Source organism: Typha latifolia, chromosome 9 (assembly GCF_019914945.1).
Source record: "Typha latifolia isolate L0001 chromosome 9, TyphaL0001v2, whole genome shotgun sequence".
NCBI lineage: Eukaryota > Viridiplantae > Streptophyta > Magnoliopsida > Poales > Typhaceae > Typha > Typha latifolia.
Window position 1 is genome coordinate 2582706 of NC_133094.1, and position 20824 is coordinate 2603529.

At 35.3% G+C, this 20824-nt stretch overlaps 4 protein-coding genes and 1 non-coding gene across 11 annotated transcripts; 2 read left to right on the plus strand and 3 right to left on the minus strand.

The window, feature by feature from the left end:
• Positions 1-34: 34 nt before the first annotated feature.
• LOC140794845 (uncharacterized) lies at positions 35-9300 on the minus strand. 4 transcript variants are annotated; one of them, XM_073147102.1, is made up of 16 exons: positions 9196-9300; positions 8864-9000; positions 7830-7940; positions 7678-7749; positions 7522-7593; positions 7190-7426; positions 6114-6224; positions 5924-6037; positions 5628-5747; positions 4503-4571; positions 4215-4321; positions 3444-3527; positions 3269-3365; positions 1742-1861; positions 1234-1418; positions 35-607 (listed from the first exon to the last, which is right to left on the minus strand). In XM_073147102.1, exons 2-16 carry the CDS (start codon positions 8963-8965, stop codon positions 508-510), a joined length of 1701 nt encoding a protein of 566 aa, XP_073003203.1. In that variant the 5' UTR covers positions 8966-9000; positions 9196-9300; the 3' UTR covers positions 35-507. The 4 variants fall into 4 exon arrangements, with proteins under 4 accessions (XP_073003203.1, XP_073003201.1, XP_073003202.1 ...); XM_073147100.1 differs by having other exon boundaries at positions 35-629; XM_073147101.1 differs by having other exon boundaries at positions 8864-9004; positions 9196-9298.
• A 2640-nt stretch (positions 9301-11940) lies between these two features.
• On the plus strand, positions 11941-14086 carry LOC140795424 (increased DNA methylation 3-like). Of its 4 annotated transcripts, XM_073147967.1 has the most exons (4): positions 12068-12083; positions 12436-12481; positions 12573-12884; positions 13549-14086. In XM_073147967.1, exons 2-4 carry the CDS (start codon positions 12466-12468, stop codon positions 13818-13820), a joined length of 600 nt encoding a protein of 199 aa, XP_073004068.1. In that variant the 5' UTR covers positions 12068-12083; positions 12436-12465; the 3' UTR covers positions 13821-14086. The 4 variants fall into 4 exon arrangements, with proteins under 4 accessions (XP_073004067.1, XP_073004069.1, XP_073004068.1 ...); XM_073147966.1 differs by lacking the exon at positions 12436-12481 and having other exon boundaries at positions 11941-12083; XM_073147968.1 differs by lacking the exon at positions 12436-12481 and having other exon boundaries at positions 11945-12083; positions 12580-12884.
• Positions 14087-15697: 1611 nt separating this feature from the next.
• Positions 15698-17941, plus strand: LOC140795435 (exopolygalacturonase-like). Its single transcript, XM_073147984.1, has 6 exons — positions 15698-15909; positions 16257-16402; positions 16555-16723; positions 16816-17105; positions 17193-17421; positions 17523-17941. Exons 1-6 carry the CDS (start codon positions 15769-15771, stop codon positions 17793-17795), a joined length of 1248 nt encoding a protein of 415 aa, XP_073004085.1. The 5' UTR covers positions 15698-15768; the 3' UTR covers positions 17796-17941.
• A 438-nt stretch (positions 17942-18379) lies between these two features.
• Positions 18380-18451, minus strand: TRNAQ-CUG (transfer RNA glutamine (anticodon CUG)). Its single transcript has one exon. It is a non-coding gene; the product is annotated as a tRNA-Gln (tRNA).
• Position 18452: 1 nt separating this feature from the next.
• On the minus strand, positions 18453-20196 carry LOC140794699 (cysteine protease XCP1-like). The gene is made up of 4 exons (XM_073146833.1): positions 19691-20196; positions 19129-19364; positions 18846-18986; positions 18453-18735 (listed from the first exon to the last, which is right to left on the minus strand). The coding sequence occupies exons 1-4, from the start codon at positions 20142-20144 to the stop codon at positions 18520-18522; spliced, it is 1047 nt and encodes a 348-aa protein (XP_073002934.1). The 5' UTR covers positions 20145-20196; the 3' UTR covers positions 18453-18519.
• Between the last annotated feature and the right edge of the window lie 628 nt (positions 20197-20824).

Genomic DNA, 20824 nt, shown 5'->3' on the forward strand with positions numbered 1-20824 from the left:
CCAACTGACTCCAACCTTAAGGGAAGAGAAGAAATGCAAAGGGAAACCATGGGAAAAGCTTGATTTCCACTGAATCACAAATCATTTTACAACAAATGATAACTAGCTTGTATACATTTCAACAAAAATATACTTCGTATCAAAACTCTCTACTGTCTTCTACTTACAAGTTGATCTATGGAACAAAATGCATAACGGTAGATACTTTTAATGACAAAATAGTAGGATCAGAGCTCCTCCGTTCAAACAAATGCTCCATCGCCTCCACACTGCTTCCCAGCATTCACCGGGCGTCTGTATGTTGAGTGTAATTGTATACAAACCTGGAAAATGGAGGCTAGTACGGAGGACTAACAGACGGTCTAATCCTGGCAGGCATTTGAGAAGGGATTCTTAAGTTGGAAGCCCGAGGATACTGGAAGGTAGGCGTTGGAGTAATTGACATCTTGTTCATTGAATACTCCAGATCATCATCACTGTTATGATTATCGAGATCTTCAAAGTTCCCTACATCATCAGCAAATTCAGGGGAATCAAGATCCTCATACTCTTCATCATCTTCTTCACTGTTGCAGTTGCTATAAGTTGTCGTGACCTGGTTCCACATCTGAAAATTTGGCAGCATAAACCTTAAAAATTCAAAAGAAATGGTTCAGTGACATGATCGCATCAATCTTTATTGCAAAACAGATTGCTTGTACATCAAGAGAAATATTATGAAAGAATGGACCCTAGATATGTAAAAAAAAGGTAAAAAATATCGCAAATATAAGATAGCTCAAAAAGGTAAAACAGATTGCTGGTACATCAAGAGAAATATTATGAAAGAATGGACCCTAGATATGTAAAACAAAGGTAAAAGCAAATAATAAGAAAGTATTTATGCCTTCAAAAAGAGAATGAATGGACAACTGCTTAATCTTTATTGCAAAACAAATATAACATCTCCATGTGTGAAATAAATGGAGATAAGGTGTCAAGGAAGGTCAGAAGTTCTCGTGCTAGAAAGGTCAACTGAGAACCTAAATGAAGCAGCACAAAATTCCCAACAATGTGCATCTTCGATAGAGAATTTCTGTGTCACAAAAAGTTTATGGAGATGAATGCAGTTGCCCAGAAACAAGTGTGATGATCAACCCAGCATTAATTTTAAAAAATATAGACAACACCAACTATCTGCAAGAAAAATGTGGTATTGTAGATGGATGAGTTTGGGGTGTTGTTGCTGCAAACCTGTCCGAATCTTTTAGTTTATATGGATCAAAAGGGAAGAATATGTCCAATCGCTCAGTTCCTCCAAAAGCCTTTGACAATTCAGACTCAATTGAGTTCTCATAGATTGAGGGGACTGAACCATTGAACATTCGAGCAGCCTTAGCTTGTCGGAGAAACTCCTGAACTATTAAAGGCAAACAGACCTGTAATGCGCAACAAAGACAATATATCAATCAGAATCAACATAACAGGAGCCACAACTGTCATCAGCAAAAAGGAAATGGAAAACATCTTTGGAGAAACAATTAACAACTTTTTTAGAAAATGAATTAGAAGCAAGGCCCTTGACATGTCTAGAATAGCAATCTAAAGTTGTACCAACACTCTAGTCTATCATTGAAGCTACAGTGTTATGGATAATAATACAAAATCCTCCCGAGTTAAAAATCAGACACCTTAACTTTTCAGGCACTTTTATTTAAATTGAAATGCATTTGTCAAGTAGCAAATCAGAACTATTATGCACCTTCAAAGGATCCAACGGATGAGACAAGATAAAGCCCAGAGGCATGTCAAGAAGCTGCGACTTGAGGATCGAAGTATCCATTATCGACCTCATGCGATAGCAAAGTACATACATCACTGCCTAAAGTAGACAACACAACAACAAATTAGAAATCCACAAGGACTAAACTGTTATCAAGAAAAGCTGAATCACTACCACATTGACAAGCTAATAATATAGTTAGTGAGATGACAAGGTAGCTCAAATATCAAAGTAAAAGATCTTGCCTAAGATAAATATAACAATATTGCCTTGTTCCAAAATCATCAGCAGGGAAAGTTATATAAAGATGATGTTCTTGAAACACCTTTCATTCGATGTTATATATATAAAGATATATATATATATATATAAGCATCAGAACAGCTACTTAGAAAATCTGATCTTGACCATGGTTAATCATCTTGCATAAATATTCATTAAAGATCAATTGACGGGACCAAATCACAAAGTATGAACTGACATAGCAAACAGATTAACTCAAACAACAATCATATACTAGGGTTTCTTAAAACTGATTGATTACATAACAGTGATTAGCATATCATGGACCATGTGTTTTCCCCAAAGAGAATTGGATAGACCAGTCGAATTAGAATCCATCACCTAAATTCCTTGTGAACATTGATGACCTCACAAAATTAGCACAGCACCTTAGTGGAAGTACACATAAATTCTGAGATTATTCTCAAGTTGGTCCTGCACTGTTTAAATATTTCATAACACTCTAGAAGCTTGATAAGTTGATATCATCAAATTCTTACTTAGATAGTTATACTATTGCATGTCATCAATCACTATAGGAGAGTCCAGCAATTAGATAGACCAAGATGCATAAGAGAAGGAAAACCTGTATAGAATGCAACCTACTATATTCAGGTATACAGATAGAGGCATGAATCCAAAATAGTATAGTTGTGTCTATCTGTCAGGCTTTCCTCAAAGATCTGCATTAAATTCGTGATTACATCTGGAAAACTGATACCTCACATGTCTGAAAAACATATACATTTTAGCCTAACTTTGAAGCCAACTAAAGTAACCAACTTCAAAGATAAGGTTTGAAAGACTGTATGCCTACAATGTAGGAATTCCTCAGTCTCCACAACAAGAACTGAAGAACATACTTTGGCAAATTGGGCTTTGTTGTGCTTATTGGCCCATGTTGCCAGCAATCTAACATAAGATTCACCTAGTGGATGGTTAAATTTTGGTTGGTTAAATTTTGGTTAACATACTAGAGACTTTGGTTGTGCCACAACCAGAAATAAGAAAATAAAAAACCGCAAATATGGACATCAAGATAGAACTGATGATGAATGTCATAGCTTTTATTCCATAGACAGTTGATTTACTTGGACATTACTTGTTGATGACAAAAAAGGGACTTGAGAGTCGAGATAATTAGATGGGAACATGAAATCTGCTTTGCTTTTTAGAAAAATCTTAAGCTCATCAGCAGTGCTTCATATCTGATAAATTCTTTACCTGACAACCAGCGTAAAAGACTTGATGAGATTTGGGATTCTTTATTTTTTCCTCACCGTTTTGAAATCGACAGTAGTCAAAACAACAGTCCACTAATCTGCATGAGGATCTTGATAAGTGATATAAAAAAAAAGTGACAGAAGAGTTAAAAAGAAGAAGAAGATATCCAAGTCACCTTTTGATTATGCTCACAACATCGCAAGGGGAAATGAACTTTGCCCGGGACAAATAGCTTCCAAGGTATGAAACAGCACTCATTCTGCAATAGAGAAAACCAAAATTATGCACCATGCATTTGGTGGTTCCAAATAAGGCTATATGGAGAAAAATAAATAAATGCATGACTTAAAGCACAACCAAAATAAATGTATAAACTTAATATCTCAAATGGTATAATGTGGAATCTTATGAACAAAGACAAATAGTTCTGCGTCCAACTTGTGATGAGTCAATGTCACTGGAAGTTTGAACAGCTGTCCTAAAATAACAAAATACTGAGTTGAATAGCTAGATATAAACAAATCATCAGGAGAACCAAGTATAACAGGTGGGTTTTCCTGTTATCTTGAATCTCGCCTATCAATTTAAAATTTCAAGCTCTAGTGTTCTTTCATTCTTAGTATAGGGAAGTATATGATTGTTCTAAATGTCAATTGTCTAGCATCATTAATCTTCAATATTATTTTCCAAATATATTACATTACCATGAGAAACAATTTTTATAAAAACTCACCTGATAAAATATCAGCAAACCTACATCTTAATTAGTCTCCTAAGAAGCCTCTAATGAGAATTGAATTTCCTTTCTCTTGTCCTATATCTCATGGCAGTAGTGAATGTATCTCAAACCACCCAAGTTCATGAAACAAAAGGAATTCAAAGATATAGAGCATCCACCTTGATCCTAAAGCTAAAAAATGTCAATTTCAGAAATTTGTTATATTACCTGGAAATTGCATCCTCAGTTTTGCTAACAAAAATCTCAGTAAGATGAACAGCAAACTTGACACCACAGATCTCAGGGTCCAACGAACAAGCATAGAACAAAATAAACTGCAAGGAGAGAAAACTAGTAAAAGCTTCAGATGATAAACTAGTTCAAATAAAAAAAGATGACAAATCAGAGCCACTTCCTGAAAAAAATTTGCAAGAACTTCAATCTAACAAAGGAACAAGGTGTTTGAGAACTCTTTAGAATATGATCTACCAAAGAAAATGAACAATTGAGTTTAACCTGAGAGAACTTAGATTTGTGAAGCCTCAGAATAGACCTCCGAAAGATGTCCATAAGCATGTCAAATTCCTACACCAAACATGCAAGGTAAGATTGAAATATACAAGATATAACAAGATAAATGCAGTAAATTTCTTCTGCAGGTCAATCAGGGTCAATAGGCCAACATTCATTAATCTGCCAAGCAGAAAACCTTCTGTCTAGCCCAATTATGAGTCCTCCCTACTTTATGATCTTAAATATGATATATGACTAGACCAAATAGGAGATATACTTAACATAGAAAGTCGCTTGAATACCACCTGCTGTGGAAAATATAGATAAGACCCTGAAAAAGAACCCACAAATTCCACAGGGAAATAAAAAGATAACCAAAACACCATTTACCTGATAAAATGTATTTTTAAGATGTATATGTATCTAACCAGAACAAAATAAACAAAAGAACTAAAGTGACTTTTCAATTTATTTCTAATTTAATGATTTTAAACAGGAAATGAAAGAAAGAAAGAGAAAAGAAATGCCAATCAAATACGGATAGATGACTTTACATTCGCTGAGATTGGTGCCCACATAATGAACTACGTATCGGGAACTCTCATTTGGATGGTTTACCCCATGATAACTTGGATCAAATTTGAAACATCCAATCCACTTGAATACTGACTAGAAATTCAAAAAATTAGCATCAGAGAAAAAGTTGCTTCTCTTAGTTATTTCAAAAAAAATCCTATGAATACAAATTTTCCAAAGTGTCAAGAAGAAAAAAAAACTCAAAAACAAAAAAAAAACAATTGAAACACTCCTTAAGCTATCAATGAAGCCTTCAGAACCACCCATATGATGGTTCAGAAGTATCTACGTCAAGTAAGTTCATATGTCTTTTATGAACAAGTAAAATGAAATTAGATGCACCAATGGAATCAGATAGTTTCAATTTTCCTGTAGAAAGGGCTATTAGCTGTAAGTTTGTAACCTTTTCCCCCATGTAATTCATGCTTCGAAAACCCTCACACATTGTATAACAATCTATAAATACTTAACCTAGCATGAGAAAGAGACAACACATAGATAATAACACAAAAACATTTTTTTAGAATAATTAAATATGCGGTAGAAGCTTACCTTCAACAAGCGACCATCATCTGCACATGATTTGAGATGTTCGCACACGATCACCATAAGACCATCCAGCTTATCAGCAAAAGCATCAACTCCCAAAACCCTATTAGCTCCTTCCAAGGGCTTACAAAAAAGTCAAGGCATCTCAGTGCATATACTAAGGAAAAATAATTGAATTAAGTTAAAATAATTCAAAACTTAGGCATCTCTCATTTTGACAATCTATACTACCAAAACAATTTAATCTAATATCTAGTAGACAAGAACATGGGACAAGTTGAGAAGTGTCTACAGCAGACCTTTGCTCCATCTTTTCCAAGTTTATCTTCATATTCATCTAAATCTTCCAGCTCCATGTCAAATATTCCTTTGTTCTGATCCTCATGTTGATTGTCGTCCCAACATATATTTACCTACAGTGCTTAAAGAGAACTTGCTTAGTTTATTAAAAAGATAAGAATTTCTGAAGTTAATAATAGGACAACTTACATCCAAGTCTGTCAGTAGATCCACCACCTTCGCCAGCAGTGTGCTTCCAAGAAAGTCTCCAATTTCATCACTTTCCAAACGTAACATGCACTCCACAAAAGTTACAATTTTCTGCAGGAATAATGTAAATGGGTGACAACTGGCGAGATTGTTGCAAAGATTTGCTAAGAAATGTCCAAGACACTTGACTTCTCCACATGCAAAGAAACAATAAACATAGAAGCTTCATAGGAGCAATGCATGCAAGACCATGCTCCTTAGATTTCACAGCTTCAATGCAAGCACTATGCATACAAAGGCTAGCAATTTCTAATGAAGAAAAGGAAAAGCCAAAGTATAAGCAATGAAGCTACCACAATAAAAGAGTATATTGTCCATCCTAAGCAATTAATGTACCCCCCCGAAAACCGTACGTGCAAGTCTCCCCGCATGCAGCTCACGCCATTCGAGGTGGCCCAGTATCCTTGTAGGCACCGTTAATCTACTGCAATTCTCTATAAGCTAAAAAATTATTTCCTAGAATGGATATGCTATGAAAGTTTACAAAATTCTCAAAGAAACTCATACTTCAATTTGCAGGAAATGTGGAACTGCAGTATACTCTGTTATGGCTTGCACACTATAAAGGATGTTTTCTGAATATACAATTTAGAGTTTTAGACGCTAAAGGCTACTTTCCTTGTATTGGATATAATGTTACCATGTAATTAATATTATATAGATTGTTGACCAATAATATGTATAATGTTCCCTTACTATTTTCTTTTTCTGGAGAAATATGTTCCTTATACTACTGCTCCATCAGCAAAATAAAAAGTCAGACCATGAGTGTATAACTTTCTTTAAAATTTATGCGAGATGTCTCTTAAGATACTATTGTTCTCAGATGGTGTCAATCTACTCAGTAGAGACTAAGACATGAATGATGAATGGAAATGTAAAACAAGATTAGTTAGTCAATCGACTTGATGAAGCTTTGCCTAAGAAATGGAAGAACATGTGAACTAAGAATAGATTGATGATTTGCTAAAGCTTTTTCCCTAACAAACTTGGAAAACAGAAACAAGGAAACTTACAGCTTTCGAATCATTACACTTCGGCATATTCCTATCTATTATCTCCTTCAACTTCATCGGAGCAAGAGGTACCAAATCAGAAATATAATTCAGAGCCATGAGCAGGTCATGATGAATTTCTTTCTTTCTTGCCAACCAACGTGGCTGGCTCATGAACTCCAGATGTTTTTTAGGTGGAAGAAAATTGCGAACAAGCATATGCAAACAACCATCTAGAAACTTGTCAGGTACCGCAGCCTGGTGTTATTTTTAAAACTTATCAGATTTTTGGACACTGAATTCAGGCTGATAAAAGTGCAAAAATAATCCAACACACTAGTGAAAATTCATACCAAAGCAGTGATTAAGTGCAACAAAGCATTTCTTGCATCCACCCCATAGTTCCAAATGCTCATGTCAAATATCTGGAAAAGGTACTTCAATGAGCTATAAGAATATAATCAACAAGGGAAAGAGAGAAGATCTATAAGTCCATATTTGACATATACATTATTCAAAAGCAATCCATGGAATATGGTGTCTATCTTTGATACAGCTCCTGAAAGTGCCCTCGAAGCTGTCTGTAAAATAATCAAGAAAGTAAAGAGTCAAAAGAGTAGTCAGAACTAGTACAGAATCGAACTATTAGAAAATGACCTACCACAAGCAAGGCCTCATCGTCAGGACCTATTTTCTTGTTTGGGTCTGTGTACACAATCCTTAGCAGGTCATCATATCGCTCTTTGTCATTCACAGGTATCAGATTTGGAGCCTTAGGAAAAATCAACATGCACAATCATAAGCATTTTTCAAAGATAAAATTATTGGCATTATGATTATTACAGGAGTTATCGAAATACAAGAAATTGCTTTTCCAATAAAAAGAAGCTCCATTATATATATCCCATGAGTGGATTTATTAGATCTTCATGAATTCTAAGCTAAAATCCTTTTAGCAATAAAAAGTTAAACCAAAAAATTGAAGTATCCAGTCAATGTACCCAATCCAATGATTACTACATAGTTTAGGAACAGGAAAGCAACCATGTCTTCTTCCGATGAACTAGAGAAGTAAGAGAAATTTATATACTTACATTGAGCATCGTATCAGTATTCAGTACACAAAACTATAGAGCGTGCCACTTGGTGTAACGGTAAGGTATGACCCTTGACTCAGAGATATCATGGGTTTTAAGTCTTGAAGGCAATCTCTTTCAGAACAAGGATAAGACTATGTGCATATTCCCTCCCTAAACCCTGCATGGACAGGATCCTAGAGGGTTTAAGCATTGAAAATAGCCTATTTAGAAATGAGGATAACACCACAGGCATATTCCCTTCTTAAACCCTGAATAGGTGAGAGTGAATTGGTCCATTGGGATGCCACTTTTCTTTTTGTCAGCATTCATTCAGAGATATATTGCTGCTAAAAAACGAGTATTGGCGAGCAAATAAAGACTCCATATCTGGAATAAAAATATCTTTTTCATGATAAAAAATTTCTACCGACACTCTCACCAGTATAGAAAGATGCATATATCAATCATCTTCTCCACTCTTTTTACTGACATTACGTGAAAGTTCTCACTAAAGTTATAAAGCAAATATATCAAAGGGTTGCAACATAAATCCAGCTGTGCTCTAACACAAACAACAATCAAGTAGAAAATTTTCGTCGATGTGCCAACCCCTTACCATCCGAACAGCATCCAGGACTTCTATAACCTTCGAAAAGGCCTCCGAATCGCTGGTGTAGCCGTCCTCTACCATGTCGTTGCTCATCAATTCCACTCCCATTCTCCTCTTTGAAATTAGCTAGAGCTCTACACGCCCTACCTATCAAAAATCATCAATTCAGCATCCAAGTAGAAGAAAAGGACCCGCGTCAATCAATTTTTTTACGAAATGTAAACTACCAAGGCGCAAAGGAATAGAAATTTCTAAGTGGGAACAAGGAGATAGTACGCAATAACGAGACTCGATCATATTATAGCATAACAAAAAAAGGCGGAGAAAGACGACCATACTCGATAGGAAAAGGAAGAAGGAGAAGAGGGGAGGAGGATCGCCGCCTTCGTCGAGCGCGGAAAGAGGAGGGTACAAGTAGGAAAGCTAGGGTTTTATTAGGGGTGGTGAGTAAACGCGGTCCGACCGATTTCCTAATTCCAAACCCGACCTAACCCAATGTAATTGTGATTACTTCGGGCTCGAGCTCGGCCCATTGGCAATGGCTTTGTTAGAGAGCCCGATCCTGACACACTCGGAGCCAAGATCTTTTTTATTCTTTAAAAAATAATTAATATAATATTCGAAAGAGATTGTTGTTAAAATTAATAAATACACATAACTGGCTAAAATTACCTTTCTTCGATGATTTTAAAAATAAAAATTATTCATCAATGATTTGGTAATAATTAGTTCTAATTAGTTAAACTTTAACTAACCGAATGATAGCTATATATATGTACTATGATAGGAAAATAATACTACGTGATAGCGGATGAAAGAGTCGAGGTGATAGGGGGAGGAAAGAGTAAGAGAAAAGTATTAAAAAAAAAGTATCGAAAAGGGTGGGGTCACGACACCGTCTTGGGTCTTAGCTTCTACCATTGGGCCGTCCAAATAATCCATAAAAAATGGATCAATTAAAATTTATAAACTGTATTATAAATGGGTGTTTGATTGCTAAAAAGAAGAAGTGGCTTTTTGTCTACCAAATATAGGTTGATATTTTTTTGTTTTACTTTTTTTTTTTAAAAAAGAAGAAGAAGAGAATAACTTAATTAAAATGAGGCATTTTATTGGATTTTATTTTATAGTGACAAAATACACTAAAGGTGCAAATATAATTAGATTTTATTCCCTTATGATTATATTTAAACTGAAACTAAAAAAAATTCATCATATTTAACTAATCTATAAGTCGAATTTAAAGATACTCATCTTTATATATATATATATATATATATATATATATATGCATTAAAAAGTTTATACGTTAATCTATAACATTGTCTCTAATGAGTATTTTCAAATTCAATACATAAATATAAATATTTTAGTTTGAATATAACTATAAGTAGGTGAAGTGATATAAATAAAAAATATAGGATGTGAAATGTGAAATAAATTTATGCCTAACCACAAGATGGAAAAAAAAACTGTAGTTTCCCAGATATGTAATAGTGTGTCAAGTTGGGTTGGGTCTATGGGCCTATGAAAATGTCATTAAGATTGACCTAAATTCAATCAGGCTTAACTATTTTAGTCTAGTCTAATTCATTAGGTCAAAAAAAAATTAAGAATTATTATGGCTACATAGTATGGCACAAGGGGTGTCACATAGCACTCGATAAAATGATTGAACTAAGATGATGAAGATGCTCCACATGTAGACTACTCTTCGTGCTTTTAAGTTACATCCACAAAGTGGATTCGTTTATTTTCCAACTAGTTTCTCCTTCGTCTTCTTCAATCTTGCCTTCTGGGCACGAAGAGGTGAGGAAAAGAGAGTTGCGACAACAATGAAAGTGATTAGCAAATAGGAGATCATCGTCATCAAGGGCTTCACGACAAGTAGTCCCTCTCTCTCACATGGGGTCAGCGATGGAACTTCTATCATTGCGGCACAGTTGGCAAATATTATGGTATAAGTTTGTGGCATAGGCATGCCAATTATAGTAAAAATATTTATTTCTGAAAGTTTATATTTATTACTATCAGTAAGAAATATTTATTAGTCAAATCATTGAGTCGGGTCAACTAGGCCGAGTTACTCATGCTCAGGTCTACGTGTGAGAGATGTAGCCAGTTTTAAATTATCCGACATAAATAGATATATAATAGACATGTTTGCTTATCCATGCAATCGGTGTTCCCGTAGATCAAACAGATTTAGCCGTTAAAGAGGAATATCTAAATTGAAGAAGTAATTATATATTATATATATATAATCACCTAAATCTAATAATATTAGTAAATATATTTGAAAACTCAATAAGATAGTTTATCTTTATTACTATCACTAGTAAGAAATATTTATTAGCAAATCCCTGAAATGTCTGAATCCAAAATATATATTAGGCAACTATTAGCACTCATAGGCGTTACATTCGTGTATCTGCGTGCTTCTATTGGTATGGTAATTAATGCAGTCAAATTTGTATGTGACTATGTTCATGAATATAATTGTCCAGTGAATCATTTTCATTGGCATTTACTTGCATCCAATGGGTTGAACATATCTGACAACATTAATGAGAGGGCACTGAAAAAGAAGAACAGAATTTCTTCAGAAGATTGATAAAAGAAAAGAAGAGGATGGATTGCAAATATGTCATGTATGGAATCATGTCAGATGAATTAATGGATGGCATAGAAGGAGAAAATAAAATCAAGGAGGTATACAACTAGGGACAATCACACTGTGAGCCTAGAGAAAAAGAAATTATGCTGAATGAGAAGAAATGGCGAGATAGCTCAAATTTAGGCTTGTTTGATCCACATTGTATAAGTTCAGAAGTGTGTTATGATTATAAGTATATACCGAAATATAGGAAAATATATGAACATTCCTTGCAGCTCTTGCATGGCATACCATATATTCTTTACTCTATACGTCGTACGTCGAACATCGAATGTAATGTCCAACGATGAAAATAAAGAGATATTAGTGAATAACAAGAGTAGAGAAAAGGAACTATAGAGTGAGAGAGGGGGAAGGGCAGAGATATAACACCCATACATACATACATACATACATACATACATACATACATACACACATACATACATGCATACATACATACATACATACATGTATGTATGTATATAAGAGAGCGAGGAGCTCTTAAGCCATTCAGTACCTTTATCTTAGAGGCCTGCGACACAAGATATTTGGATCAAAGAGAAGAGGGTAATTATTCTTTTCTCCATTTGCTATTAGAAAATTTTCAATCTCATCAACCTTGCTTGACTATTCTGCTGCATCTAGATCCTTGAACAATTCTTTTTCTTTGCATCAACCTGCATCTGTGTGAGTGTGGCCAAAAAAGATTTCATGTTTCTAAAAATCAGGCTATATCTCACTGCCTTTTTGTGGCTATTCTATAGATTATTTCCTGATCTTGTATACCAATTATTTTTCCCTTAATTTTTTTCTGAAAAAAAAATCCTTTTTCTGAAAGTTATTAGTTAAAACATATTTTAGATCTCTAAAGGAAATAATACTTGGGAGACTGTTGTTGTTGTTGTTTCTATTGTTACAGAATATTTGATCTATCTCATCTGATCATGATATGTCACTGAAATATGGTAGATCTTTTCTATAATCATCATAAAATTTCAAGTATATTTTCTGTTTCTAGTCAGTTTTAAAATTTTTGTTGACTAGCTTCTTTTGTAGATTGCAGAGGCATGGAGAGTGTGACAGAAAGCTACCGAGGCAGTGAGAGCACTGTGGACTGGAATGAGAACGCAGCATCTGAAGTCACATCAAATTTTAATCATGAGATTGAGGAGTCCTCAAATGTTACTAATATGAATTCTGCTTCTGCCATATCCAAACAAAGAAAAGTGGGCATAACGGCGGCGGTAAGTCGTACTGGAGCTGCAGAATTGAGCCCAGATGGACACCTGATTGGAATGAATACCATATACTCCAGAAGCGTTTCCTATATGTTTCTATTGTTCTTACCTGGACTGGACAGAACTCCTAGTAAGCTCTCTATTATGTTATCTGCTCTTTGTTTATCTTCAATTACATGCTTTAATTTGTTCTAACTCCATCTTTTTTTGTTTAATTCACTTTGAAACTACACTCGCACAATGTGTTCTTTTGGTATTTTTGTTATCTGATAACTCTAACTAGATTCTGTTTCAGATGTTCAATAATACATGTACATGTTTACAACAGTTTAAATTGAAATCTTTCAGATAGAGATAATTTGAGAACTGAAAAACAAAACATATATATTTCTATATTTAACATAGTATAGATCTTAGGGTGAACTTATGGTGATGCTCGACCTGATCTCCTTTGCAGCCTTTGAATGGTTTTTACATATAATGCTACAATTTAGCGAGATTTATCTCTCTTGACGGTTGACAAAAAAACTCTAGTTGAGATTGCTACTCAAAAGTGGAACTTTGGATGCCTCTTATATATTACATTAGTTTCTTTTATTTAGCATATAATCTATATTGATTCCAAATAGTAGGCTGTACTGAAACTTGGTTGACAGTGTTAAGTCAAGATGAATGAACTACATACATCACTAGATGATCATAATATATATTTTCCTTTTCCTGTCTGTTTCTTTTTCTGAATTCCAAGTTCATATCAGAATATGCGCAATCATATGATCGGTTTTTTGATTCAGCTGCTAGAGTGATATGCAAAGTGATGACTTGCGGTATGATCAAAATTTCTGGTGTAATCGCCGCTACTTCAGCTCAGATCAACTTCAACGTTTCAGGAGATGCAGCTCAAGAGTCAATGAAGCTTTTTCCTGGACCATTTAGCTTAACATTCTGTTTGCCAGGACCTGTGTTACCAAGGAGCTTCAAGGTAACTTCCTTCCGTGACGGCTTACTGGAAGCACTGATACTGAAAAATGATACAATAGAGGACTCAATGATTACTGAAGCATGAGGAGAACATCGCAAATGATGCTGATATGGATAATAAGCATTAAAACATTATAATAATGATCACAAGTTGTTTTACAAACTTGATATCCTAATGGATAATGTTGTGTTTTTAGCTTTCTGAAGCATAAAGTGTGCCGTTTAAAACTTTTCAAGCACCATCTCAGAACTTCCAATGCCATCAGAACAATGTAATATGAATATTTTGCATTGTCTGATGCTTAATTCTTCGAAAGAAGGTTTTATTCCAGTACTTTTCAACCTTGATTACATGAGGAAGTTTTTAATGCATAAATCTTGAACTTGTTAATTAAACCTTATCTCCTAATCAAGTTTTTTTTGCAACTCCAGATGATAAGCAATCTATCAGTTTGTTACATCAAACTGATGCAGATCATTGCTGCTCTTCAGATTAGCTTGTGCATATCTTCAGTTATAGCTTGTTTGTTTATTACTATTGATCTGTTCCATAATTCCATTTGTATCTATCTCATAATATGCTCATTATATATATATATCAATCTACTGAGGTTTTGACATGTTGGCCAAAATCAATTCTCTCCCATCTTTCATCTACATCTACTCCTTCCAATCATGGCGATAAAATGGCTGAGAAGTTTAGATATCATAGAAAGAGAGAGGTTATCTTTCCTCTATAGATTTGGTATTTTGCCTTTCATCAAGAACCCATTTGCCCAAGTCTGCTCACTCTAAAGTTTTGATTCTGGAAGTTCTGATTAGCGAAATCGCCTTACATTTATTAGATGGCAAATACTTCGCTATCCTTTAAAATTTAGAATTCTAATCTAACAGCTATAATAATCAGTTTCGACACCCGATATCCTGACATTACATAAGCCTAACTTCTAGCGTGACATATTCTTTCCGTTTAGATTTCTCTAATGTGATAATAGTATACATTAATTAATACTAGAATAAATTAATGAGAGATCGAATTTAGTTAAACTTTCATCAAGTTAACTATAAAAAGCTAAAAATACTGTTATACATATATGTCTTTTTGTTTGACAAATTAGTAAGATTATATAATTGTCAAATAATAGCACAACATATAAATATAATATTTTAAAAAGATATACACCGACTTAAAAATTTATATATAATATATATGCAATTAAGAGATTTTTACAAAAATATATGTGCAAATATCAATTTTAAAGGGGCATATATATACATGCAAAAAAAAAAAAATACTATTTTTTAGAATTAAAATTATAATTAAAAATAAATAATTATCTGTTGAATATAGATAAAAGATATGTAATATAAATTCTTACAAGATAACCAGTTGACACAAAAATTTGAAGTCTTAATAGATGAATGACAAAAGGGTGCAGTTACCAATCAACATGTCATTTATTTTGGTCAATTCATTCTTCCATGAAGATATATTCTCATCTTTGTTTTGACCAAAATGTAATTTTTGAATTAAAATCCGATTTATCTACAAGGTCTCTGATTGTTGTTTTCTTTGATTCATATTTCATTATGAGGAAGACAAATGCTCATCTTTAGATCCAAAATAGCACGGATGGGAAATTAAAATTATTCACAATGCGGAAAGGATTCCGACACATTCGGATCAAAGTCTTCCAATTACCTCAAACCAAGGTTGCCAAACTTGGAATCTGGTCAACGCAAGGAATGGATAACCAACCAGGTCAACGTGCATGGATACGATTAAAGGATAGGAAGTGGAGAGAGAAAGAAAGGGCGGTTATAGTTAGAAGAAGGTGATGGAAGTGGGGAGGTAGTTAAACGGTAGTTAAGGAAATCCACATGCTCATATCTAAACTTGAGCATCGACTTTACTTATAAATTCCCTCCATAATGCTCTAAATTTTGAACTGAGCAAGAACAAATGCAACACTGAAAGAAACATTACCCAAAAAGCAAAAAGAACAATAAAATCAACTATTTTTCATAGGAGAATGGAGTTGAAGCTCCTGATATTGCTATACATCATATTTCATGGAATTAGCATCGTCGACGGGCGAACGGCTACCGCCCCGGGAATTTTTAATGTCATGCATTTTGGAGCACAAGCAAATGGACTGACTGATGACAGCCAGGTAAACTCTATTTTTTTTTTCTCTGCCTTCCTTATTTATCTTTAAATTTTTCGCAAACATTGTTTTGAGTATTTATCAGTTCATTCAGATAAAAATTTTATCTTCATAAATGAGTTTCTTTTGGTTTTACTCAAGGGTCTTGGTATTATATACATCTTCTTCTTTTCCTATCTTCAAATTGATCTTGTTAGTAAAGAAAGGGGACTAGTACTAATTGCTCACAAATATATATGCAGCTGAAGCTATGAGCTCAACCTGCTCCTCTAGGCTTTCACTAGATATGTAAATGCTTTACATATAGATCACTCCATCTTAATCCCTTCTTCCATATTTGTCATATGATGCAGGCATTTCTCAAGGCGTGGAAGGCGGCGTGCCGATCTACCGGCGTCGTGAGGGTTGTGATTCCGAGAGGCACTTATTTCCTCAGTCCTGTCCAGTTCAGTGGACCCTGTCCAAATGTTCAGCTCTTAACAGTTCAATTGCAGGCAAGCTCAGACATATATATATGATCAATGACTAGATTTTATAGAAATAGCCATTTCTAAGCAAGTAAATAGTTATGATGTAATGCTTTACAATCTCTTAGTTTGTGGACTTTAGACCTTGCAATGTGAACTTTGTCTATGGTTGCTTGCAGGGAACTTTGAAGGCCAGCACAGACTTGACAAAGTATGTGAAAGGTACCTGGGTGCAATTTGGCTGGGTTGATAACTTAAGGTTAACTGGAGGAGGGACTCTTGATGGCCAAGGCTCTGCCTCTTGGAGATTTAACAAGTGCCCTGTCAAATTAAATTGCAAAGTTTTACCTACTGTAAGTACTAATTCATGCAAGAAATGAGTATGTTTGCATATACATGTACATATACATGCATTGATCTCATTGTTGTTTTCTTCTATATGCAGTCACTGACATTTGTGAACACAAACAACACTGCGGTGAAGGGTATAACATCATTGAACAGCAAATTCTTTCACATTGCATTGCTAGGCAACCAAAACCTCAAGGCTAGCAAGATTAAGATCTCGGCGCCGGCCAACAGCCCAAACACCGACGGCATTCACCTCGAACATAACTCCGGTGTGAAGATTTCAAACTCCGTTATTGGCACCGGAGACGATTGCGTCTCCATCGGCCAGGGGAACAATGATGTAACACTCTCAGGCATCAACTGTGGACCAGGTCATGGAATCAGGTAAACCTATCATTTCTCATAAAGTTTTGTATATGAAGTAATTAACAAGTAATTTGTTGTTGTTATTGTTGCTGATGATTTTAACAGTGTTGGAAGCTTAGGGAAGTATAAAAATGAAGGAGATGTCACAGGTCTCATGGTGAGAGATTGCACTCTTATTGGGACAGACAATGGCCTAAGGATTAAGACGTGGGCTAATTCTCCTTCAAGTACTAAGGCTTCAAACATAACTTATGAGAACATTTTGATGAGAAATGTGAAGAACCCTATCATCATTGATCAGGCATACTGTCCCTATGCCTACTGCAAAGCCACTGTAAGCCACACATACTACAACTACGTAATTGCACTGAAATATTAATCATGCAAATATTCTGGACATGATGTGATTGATTTGCATGAGTACTTTTAATGCAGATGCCATCGCGCGTTAAGATTAGTAACATAAAGTTCAAGAACATCAGAGGTACATCAATGACCACCGTCGCGGTAGCTTTAATGTGCAGCCAAGGATTTCCGTGCCAAAAAGTCAGCCTTCGCGACGTCAACCTTCAATATATTGGGGCACAAAAGACGGTCGCCACGTGCCAAAACGTCGTCGCAGAATACGCCGGCGTTCAGAAGCCGCCGCCGTGCCAGTCTCAGGTTTCCACCAGCAAGACTGGGAAAGGCAGCTCTTTGTATCAGTAGCCATATTTTTGCACTGTTACATTGCATGACTGCAAAATATGGGCACCCTTTTAGCCCACAGAGAAATGTTGTTAGGGCTTAAAAAGGGGTGAGTTTTTTTTTATTTTTTTTATTTTTAAATATGTGAAGACCTCAGGGGGGTCATTCTTATTTGTAACATTATGAAGAAGGGTGGCTATTATTTTAGTCACCCCTTATTAATGATAAAAATATTTGTTACCAATTCCTTGCAAATAATTGATGGTGGAACTTATAATTACCGCTACATTCTTTAGGATATCATAATTTCGATATTATATGCCCTCTTTTAGAGATACCATTATAGTTAATTTTTGATAAAATATTTATACAATAATATTAATATAGAATTATTAAAAATTAATAAGTGAATATAAATGATTAAATTATCCTTCGTCCTTGAAATTTAGTATGTAAAATCTTGTATAGAAAAGCTTTTGAATCATTTTAAGTAAAATTTATACAAGGGCATATTAATCTTTTCATAGTTCAAATCTAGTTTTAATAATGATTAGGCATTTTTTATGATACATTTTATGTAGAAGGACGAAAAAGAGACAGAGGAGAGGTCCCACCGAGATTTGAACTCGGGTTACTGGATTCAGAGTCCAATGTCCTAACCACTAGACCATGGGACCATTTGTTGGAAAATTTTCAAAGTAATAATTTTCTTTTAATAAATCAACCATTACATAGAGTCATTTCTTCACTCATCTTTGGTAGGATAAGAAGCCATCTTATTAATACCACAAAGCCCTTCAGGTTTGCCAGTGTTCCTCTTCATCCTTATGTAACCCTTCTCCCCCCATCTTGGGCCCCATGAGTTCTTCACTATGATGAAATCCTGGCCCTTGGATGATCCATATCCAACGGCTGCAACCCCATGATCAAGCTCACTCCCACAAGGTCCATCAAACACACCCTGAAGAGTGAAGTCCATGTACATGAACAACTACTTAGTAACATGAAAACAAAAAGTACTACATTCAACTTATATGTTCATGAAAGGTATAAAAAGAGGCAAGAACCTACCCCACTGTAGAACTGGAAATTTCTACCAGAAGCCTCAATGGCAACACTAACAGGTTGGTGGGCAAGGGCCTTCAAGAGACTCTGTTCATCGTTCTCCGGCACGTCTTCGTAGCCATTGATGGTAACCACCTCTAGATCAGCCTAAATGAAGAAGAAGAAGAAGTTATCAAAGCCACATGAAATATGAGGTCTAGTCGTTCATGAAAAAGTAGATTCAAAGTGTTCATACTAATACTTCAGAGCAGTACATTTCAACTATATATTTATATATGTATATGTATACCCTCTGCTCCTCGCAAGTGCTTTCTTGCATAAGGTAAGGGTATTCATCTTCAGTGTGAAGTCCACCACTAGAAGCAATGAATGAGAAGGCATAGTCCATTAACCCTCCATTGCATCCATTGTTGTTTAATCTATCGCAGTCGATGAGCTCCTGTTCAGATAAAGATGTGAGATTACCAGTCACAATCTGGTTTATACCTTCCACGGCAGCTACTGTAGAGAATGCCCAACAGCTACCTGCATACATTTTGATTCACATCATAAGCACATCATAAGAAGGAAAACTTAATCCCATTTATAGGAAAACTGAACTAAATTTCGTCGTCTGTATTCGTAGCGAAAACTAGAACTCTGAACTTAATTGAGAAAAATACGTCTTTCGATACATAGCAACAAATCGCTGATCTGAGGATATAAATTGTTGTGTTTAGCTGGGAAAAAAGAGAGGGAAAACACAAGTCATACTACTAGGTTTGTCCTGTTCTTGGTAGCATCATAAACTTCATACACCTATAATGAATCCTGTCTCTATGTAGTATAATTGAGAGGAAGTCTTTGCTTACCACAATGGCCTTGGTTCTTTACATTTGTCACTGCACCTTTCTTTCTCCAATCTACTGACTTGGGCAAGCCAGTAGCATCCTGATACCTGAAGTTGGAACTAGCTTCTCTCCTCCTTGGCAAGTCTCTCCTAACTCCAAGATACTTCTCCTTAAATTCCTCATGGCTCAAGTCGGCGAATTCGTTCAGTCCAAGCCAGTAACTGCTTGTTTTCTTGTTCGTTTCGTCGATGTGCTTCAAGTTATCCTTAAAGATCTCAAATCTCCTTAGCTTATCCTTGAAGCTGAGATAAGATTTGCTGTGTTTGGCAATCCAGGACTCGAAGAGATCGATTAGCTTGTCGTGGGAGCTCGTATCCTCTTCGCTATAGCCAATGATGGAGTATTCTGCTGGAAGAGCTAAGCATGCACCAATGCACATGAAGAGAAGGGAGAGCTTTAGAGGAGAGGAAGCCATCAGGCTAATGGCAGAAGAGGCTAAAAAAGAAATAATTGATTCTTCTTGTATGAAATATGGAGAAGAGTTGGATGATATATATATATATATATATATGTTCTTACACCTCTGTTGCTTGCAAGCAATGTTCCTTGAATTGTTTGCTTCTGTCTTCAAGGACAACAAGGCTTCAAGTTTGGTTCAACCAAAAGGTTTACTCTCAAGCAACATGGGCACATATAATTAAGAGATGTCACCATAACAAGGAACAAAATCTAGAACAATCATGACTGTGTTAATTAATTTAGCAGTATTCTTTGTACTGTGTGGGGCTAGATTTAGTCCTTCCTGCCTCAAGAAGTATAGGTGAAGTAATCTTATTCCAATCATGCACTATTATAAGTCTGGCAAATAGACAAGGAAAAAGAAAGGAGGAAAATTCCTGCAATATATTGGAGATGCAAATGAACTTCAATCTCTGCTTCATCCATACAAGTAACAAGTCATGCTAAACAACATGATGTAAGTAATCAATTATTCTCTCTTCACAACCTTAGAGTGAGATCTACTCCACCAGTTGCTAAGGTCAGCTCCAGATTGACAGACTCAGTATCTTCCATCTGCATGTTGACATGTCTCAATGCCGATGTCTCGGATTTCGCAGTCTTACCTTCAGAGAACAAGAGAGGAGCAGGTGAAGT

Coding starts and splice junctions, on each gene's coding strand:
- LOC140794845 (XM_073147100.1), bottom strand. CDS start 8,965: ATGGGAGTGGAATTGATGAGCAACGACATGGTAGAGGACGGCTACACC. Junction 6,225..7,189: donor AGTGTAATGATTCGAAAGCT/GTAAGTTTCCTT, acceptor TTATTCCTGCAG/AAAATTGTAACTTTTGTGGA. Junction 3,366..3,443: donor GTTGTGAGCATAATCAAAAG/GTGACTTGGATA, acceptor ATCCTCATGCAG/ATTAGTGGACTGTTGTTTTG.
- LOC140795424 (XM_073147966.1), top strand. CDS start 11,993: ATGTATATAAGAGAGCGAGGAGCTCTTAAGCCATTCAGTACCTTTATC. Junction 12,084..12,572: donor TTTGGATCAAAGAGAAGAGG/GTAATTATTCTT, acceptor CTTCTTTTGTAG/ATTGCAGAGGCATGGAGAGT. Junction 12,885..13,548: donor TGGACTGGACAGAACTCCTA/GTAAGCTCTCTA, acceptor TTTTTGATTCAG/CTGCTAGAGTGATATGCAAA.
- LOC140795435 (XM_073147984.1), top strand. CDS start 15,769: ATGGAGTTGAAGCTCCTGATATTGCTATACATCATATTTCATGGAATT. Junction 16,403..16,554: donor ACAGTTCAATTGCAGGCAAG/CTCAGACATATA, acceptor CTTGCAGGGAAC/TTTGAAGGCCAGCACAGACT. Junction 17,422..17,522: donor ATGCCTACTGCAAAGCCACT/GTAAGCCACACA, acceptor CTTTTAATGCAG/ATGCCATCGCGCGTTAAGAT.
- LOC140794699 (XM_073146833.1), bottom strand. CDS start 20,144: ATGGCTTCCTCTCCTCTAAAGCTCTCCCTTCTCTTCATGTGCATTGGT. Junction 19,365..19,690: donor AAAGAACCAAGGCCATTGTG/GTAAGCAAAGAC, acceptor AAATGTATGCAG/GTAGCTGTTGGGCATTCTCT. Junction 18,987..19,128: donor GCACTTGCGAGGAGCAGAGG/GTATACATATAC, acceptor TTCTTCATTTAG/GCTGATCTAGAGGTGGTTAC.